The 6,000-nt window shown below is 44.2% G+C and overlaps 1 protein-coding gene across 1 annotated transcript in view; it reads right to left on the bottom strand.

Annotated features, from left to right (window-relative positions):
• Positions 1-3,332, bottom strand: part of bend4 (BEN domain containing 4) — a 44,699-nt gene extending 41,367 nt beyond the window's left edge. Inside the window, exon 1 of the mRNA XM_078225032.1 lies at positions 2,809-3,332. Coding sequence (XP_078081158.1) covers positions 2,809-3,289 — 481 coding nt within the window. The 5' untranslated portion in view covers positions 3,290-3,332. The remainder of the gene's footprint in view (positions 1-2,808) is intronic.
• Between the last annotated feature and the right edge of the window lie 2,668 nt (positions 3,333-6,000).

Consider the following 6,000-nt stretch of genomic DNA (forward strand, 5'->3'; position numbering starts at 1 on the left):
TCTGCACCGACAACAATCCCACCCTATACCCCACATATTTACCCTGCTAATCCCTCTAACCAACGCATCCCGGGACACTAAGGGGCAATTTGGCATGGCCAATACACCTAATCCGCACATCTTTGTGACTGTGGGAGGAAATCGGAGTACCCGGAGGAAACCCACGCAGACATGAGGAGAACATGCATACTCCGCACAGACAGTGACCCAAGCCGGGAATCGAACCCGGATCCCTGGCACTGTGAGGCGGCAGTGCTAACCACTGTGCCACAGTGTCGCCCACCTGATGAAGGGGCAGTGCTCTGAAAGCTCTTGCTACCAAATAAACCTGTTGGACTTTAACCTGGTGTTGTGAGACTTCTTACTGTGCCCACCCCAGTCCAACGGCGGCTTCTCCACTTCATTTTTCCCCTAATGCAGTTCTGCCACAAAATGATAAGTGAAAGTAATCAAAATTATTTTCAATTGTTGGATTTATTTAAAATTTGGTGTATGTGGATGAGTTTCTAACCCCTGACCAAATGTTATCACTCTGTGGCTAGTTGGCAATCAAATTGGCTTAACTTAAGTTGATCAGTTTTGTTCATTCTGTACGAGTTCAATAAACGTCCATTATGCAGAAGGAAGGGAAACAATCTAGAGATTAATTGTCTTTTTAATCTTATCCCAATATATGATTTTCTTCTCTTATTTTAACTCTCAGGGGGTGCAATTAAAGGCAATTATAGAGAAGTAAGTACTCTAAAGATGACCTAATTTTCATGGCTGAAGGCATAATGGCAGTGTTACATGTAACTAGAAAAAAGTGCAAATTCAAGGAAATAAAAGATAATGCATTTGGAATCACAATTACATATATTCACAAAATATTCCTCGACTCTCCTACACAATCTCGTATGATGGTAGTCAAATATACTACACACTATTATCAGTGATGAGGCCGAATGTCCAGTCATAATTTAGAACAAATCTGCAAAATAATTGGGATACCTCAGTGAAAAACCATCAGCAACATTTATAATAAAACATCTCAAAGCTCTTCACAAGAGCATTATAAAACTAAAATTGACACAGAGTCACATAACAAAATATTAAGATCAAAAGCCTGGTCAAAGAGATAACTTGCCTGCTATTCTTCAATGTAGTACCATGGAATCTTTTAAGTCCACCTGATAGGGGACATAAGGCTTCAATTGAATGTCTCAAATGAAAGACCACATCTCTGACAAGGCAGCACTCCCTTATAGTGTACTGTAGTAGCAGATTAGATTGCAGTGTTCAAGTCCTGGAACGGGATTTGAACTTACAACCTCCATCTTCAGAAGTGAAAAGGCTACCAGCTGAATGGGTGGGAGGGGCCAGTGTGTGTATAAAGGGCAGAGGTAAAGAGTTAAGATCAAGTTGTTTTTATTAATAAGACAGCAAATAGACATTTAATTTGAACAGCTCTCTTGTGGAAGTGGTTAGATTTTGACTCTACCTGTTGCCCCTTTTATCCCCTCTTTACATTCCTCATTATGTCCTGACCTGCCATGGTTCATCCAAAAAGGGAATTCTCCACCCTAGTAGTGTCAGCTTGGATTATGGGTTTTGTGCAAATCATTTTGCTACCTTTACTTTTTAGGTGCTGATCATTCTGCTGTTAATTTCTAGTGTTCCCTATTGGCTGAGCGGCATGAATCATAGAATCATAGAAACCCTACAGTGCAGAAAGAGTCCATTTGGCCCATCGAGTCCGCACCGATCACAATCCCACCCAGGCCTTACCCCCTTTTTCCCTACATATTTACCCACTAATCCCTCTAACCTATGCATCTCAGGACACTAAGCAGCAATTTCAGCATGGCCAATCAACCTAACCCGCACATCTTTGGACTGTGGGAAGAAACCGGAGCACCCGGAGGAAACCCACGCAGACATGAGGAGAATGTGCAAACTCCACACAGACAGTGACCCAAGCCAGGAATTGAACCCAGGTCCCTGGAGCTGTGAAGCAGCAGTGCTAACCACTGTGCTATCGTGCCACCCATTAAAAATAATGTTCAGTTCCCCATAAAGAATGACTTACAAGCTTTCAGTCAATAACTGAAGGAAACAATATCATAAAAGACAAGGAAATTCTCATGAAAATTCCCAATTCACAACCAGTTTCACTAAATCAGTTGAAAAAGTGAACCTTGTGTTTTAGTCTCACCAAAATGTTCAGAGTTTAATACATCATCTATATGTGGAGTAGCAATGTTGGAATTGCATTGTAATATCAGCATAAATATCAACTCCAAGAACAGGAAAAGTGACAGTGATTATTAATACTGTAGCATTGATATCAAATGTATATATTGCCATTTTGGAGGAATGTAATTGAGGAAGCTCAAATGTTATCCTGTCCTTCCCTACACAAGCCGACAGATCTGCTTTATATTCCCTGCACTTTTGCTTTTTACTTCAAGTTTTCAGTATTCAGTTTCAATTTGTATCTATGTTTTGTCACCAGTTACCATTAAAAACACTGAATTCAGCAACTAAAATTGACACCATGCCAACAAGTGATATAACTTAAATTGAGAGTAAACCTTAATACAGATGAAGCAAACGCATGGATTAAAATCCTTCCTGCGTTGTGCCCATGGTACTTGAACAAGCCAGGTACAGGTTGTCAAACAAAATAGTAACTTTTAAATTTCACCCATTCTTGGGAAAACTTGCCAAGAAGAAAATTGCTGCCTTCAGAATAGAAACTTTTGGCTTTCAGTGAATGGGATATAGCACAACGTGTTAACACGGTGGCCAGGGATACCAGTACAGTACCTGCGCTTAGGATGATGTTTTCAGCTCCTGGCTGGCTTGTGGAAATGTTGTTATACCTGACAGAAGGATAGTCTGGAGCCGTTGCTCCAAGGTGTGATTGTGATGCTGAAGCTAAGGTAGAGGTTGATGCTGATGCTGTTCCGAGAGCTATCCTGTTGTTAGAGACACTCTGATATGGGTAATGCTGCTGCTGTTGCTGCTGCTGCTGTTGGTGCTGATGGTGGAAGTGATGTTGCTGTTGTTGCTGCTGCTCGGTGTTGATGGTAACAGGCGGATGATGGTGATGAGCCCCTCCTCCCCCTCCAGTCCCAATGGCCAGTTGCGGGATCTCCACCATGGTGGGTCTCTCGTACCTCTTGCTCATCACCTTCTTGCCGGGGAATGGTTTGAGCACGCTGTAGGGGTTCCGCTGTTTGCAGAGTTTAGACATGGTGCCCGATCGTAGTCCTTCGTCCTCCGCCTGGTTCATCTCCTCCTCCATTGCAGATCGCCTATGCGAGGGGGAAGGGGCGATTTCTCTTAGCCTTCGGCTTTGACGCTTCCACTCAGTCGAGCTTGCAGTCGGAAGGGCCAGCGGTGATTGACAGCATCACTGACCTATACCCAGGAGACATACCGGCAAAATAACGCGCAGCCCCCACGGCAACCCAATGAGAAAGATGCAAGGGCGGGACTTCTGCTGAAAGCTGAGCTGCTGTCAGTTCACTGGTTTCAGTGTCTGCCTCCAAATGTCCCTGTCTGTATCTGTCCCTCTGCTCTTTCTCAATGTGCCTGTGTCTCCGAGTGTCTGTGTGTCTGTTACTCTCTATGATTCTGTGTATGGCTCAGTCTCAGCCAAGTGCGTGTCTCAGCGTGTCTGTGTGTCCCTGCTCAGTGTGAGTCTGTGTGTCCCTGTCTCACTGTGTGTCTGTGTGTCCCTGTCTCACTGTGTGTCTGTGTGTGTCCCTGTCTCAGCGTGCCTCAGTGTGTCTATGTGTGCCCGTCTCAACGTGTGTTTATGTGTGCCTCTGTCTCAGCGTGTGTGTGTGTGTGTGTGCATATGTGTGTGTGCCTCTATCTCAGTGTGTGGCTGTGTGCCCCGTTTAAGCGTGTGTCTGTGAGTGTCCCTGTCTCAGCGTGACTGTGTGTGCCTCTGTCTCAGCGTGTTTTATGTGCCCCTGTTTCAGTATGTGTCTGTGACTGCCCCTGTCTCAGTGTGTCTGTGAGTGTCCCTGTCTCAGCGTGACTCTGTGTGTGTGCCTCTGTCTCAGCGTGACTCTGTGTGTGTGCCTCTGTCTCAGCGTGACTCTGTGTGTGTGCCTCTGTCTCAGCGTGTCTTATGTGCCTCTGTCTCACTGTGTGTCTGTGACTGCCTCTGTCTCACTGTGTGTCAGTGACTGCCCCTGTCTCACTGTGTGTCTGTGTGTGCCCCTGTCTCACTGTGTGTCTGCATGTGCCCCTGTCTCACTGTGTGTCTGTGAGTGCCTCTGTCTCACTGTGTGTCTGTGTGTGTCCATGTCTCACTGTATGTCTGAGTGCCTCTGTCTCAGCGTGTGGCTGAGTGCGTGTCTCACTGTGTCTGTGAGTGCCTCTGTCTCACTGTGTGTCTGTGTGTGCCCCTGTCTCACTGTGTGTCTGAGTGTCTCTCTCAGGGTGTGTCTGTGAGTGTCTGTCTCAGCGTGTGTCTGTGTGTGCCTCAGTATCAGTTGTATTTGTGTCCCCCTCTGTGTATCTGAATGTGTCTGTGTCTCCGTGTGTCATCTTGTTTGTGTCTGTATGTGTCAATGTGTCTCCCTATGTGTGACACCCTATTTGTGTCCCTACCTGTATGTGTGTGTGTCCATCTGTGTCACCCTGTTCGTGTCCGTATCTGTATGTGTCTCCCTGTGTGTCTGTATCTATACGTGTCAGTGTGTCTCCCTGTGGTGTCTCCCTGTGTCAGTGTGTCTCCCTGTGGTGTCTCCCTGTGTCAGTGTGTCTCCCTGTGTGTGTTTAGGTCTCTATTGTGTCTTGTTGAGTTTACAATAAGCTGAAGCTGACACAATGGTCTGTCAGCAAGAGTTCAAAAATGACAGACACAGACTGCTTGCTGCATATAGGAAATCCTTCTTTGCATCTTAATGTACTTTGAACAATTGCGAATTAATCACAAAACAAGTTATAATGCATTAATTAAATATTCAAACTAATGCCAGAAAAATAATAAGCATCCAGTTTTCAATTTCGGCCGTTGCTGCATACGTGCGAGATTGCGAGTTCTGATGGAAAGGGGTGGGGGCAACAACTAGAAGCAGATAACACAAGCCGATTAGCTAAAGCGGCTCAATATTATTCACAGCGATTCTTCTTTCGAGAAGTTAATTCTGATCTAAACTCTGCTTTCTGTTAAATGTCGGCGGGTGTGAAAGCAGAGACAGGAAATGCTTCCATGTGCGGGGCATAAGACTGAAACTGTAAAATCTTCATTTTTGAAAACCACAACTGCACCATTTAGAAAAGAATAATGTAAAAGCTCCTCTAAATTGAAGCTTAGCATTAACTAGGTTTAGGCAGAACTCTGACAGTATAACATACTGTAAATATAAGTGTAGATCTGTTATCTTAACGTCTAAACTAAGCTTCTGGGATTAACAATGTAAAGCCGACAGTTGCTATTTTCAATTTCTGTCAAGTTAAAGATGCTTTATTTAAATTTCCACGTAGTAAAATGATTAATATTGTGATAAAGTGTCTGCGATTCTAAGTCCAGTTTGCCTTCTTCTCTCTGTTCTAATGGTCCGTCTTCTTGCTGCGCTGTTGCACCAACATTTCTCCGACTACCTGCACTCCTGCATACTCTTCCATTACTCATCGGAATGAAAGGGAGCAACCCGACTTTATGATAAATTAGAAGTCACTGAGAAACCATTTTAAGATGTTCGACATTGACTGTTAATAACAGAGCTGGTTATTCACAAGTATTGTTAGCCGCATTGTCAAAAGCTGAACAACTTCCAGCTGTCAGATTTACTGCATTAATCCTCCAAAAGGATGCGTCTCTCACCTGAAATTCGGCAAATATCAGAGCAAAATTCATGTTCGGGTCTTTCCTCATCCTCCTCTCACATGGTTGGTTCTGTTATTCTCTCTTCTTTCTCACTTCTGTTGGATTTGCAGTTGTTTACTTTGGTTTTGTTTTAACTGGAGGAGACAACATGAGAAAACTTAACAGCC

The sequence above is a fragment of the Mustelus asterias genome, chromosome 1 (genome assembly GCF_964213995.1).
Source record: "Mustelus asterias chromosome 1, sMusAst1.hap1.1, whole genome shotgun sequence".
NCBI classification, from domain to species: domain Eukaryota; kingdom Metazoa; phylum Chordata; class Chondrichthyes; order Carcharhiniformes; family Triakidae; genus Mustelus; species Mustelus asterias.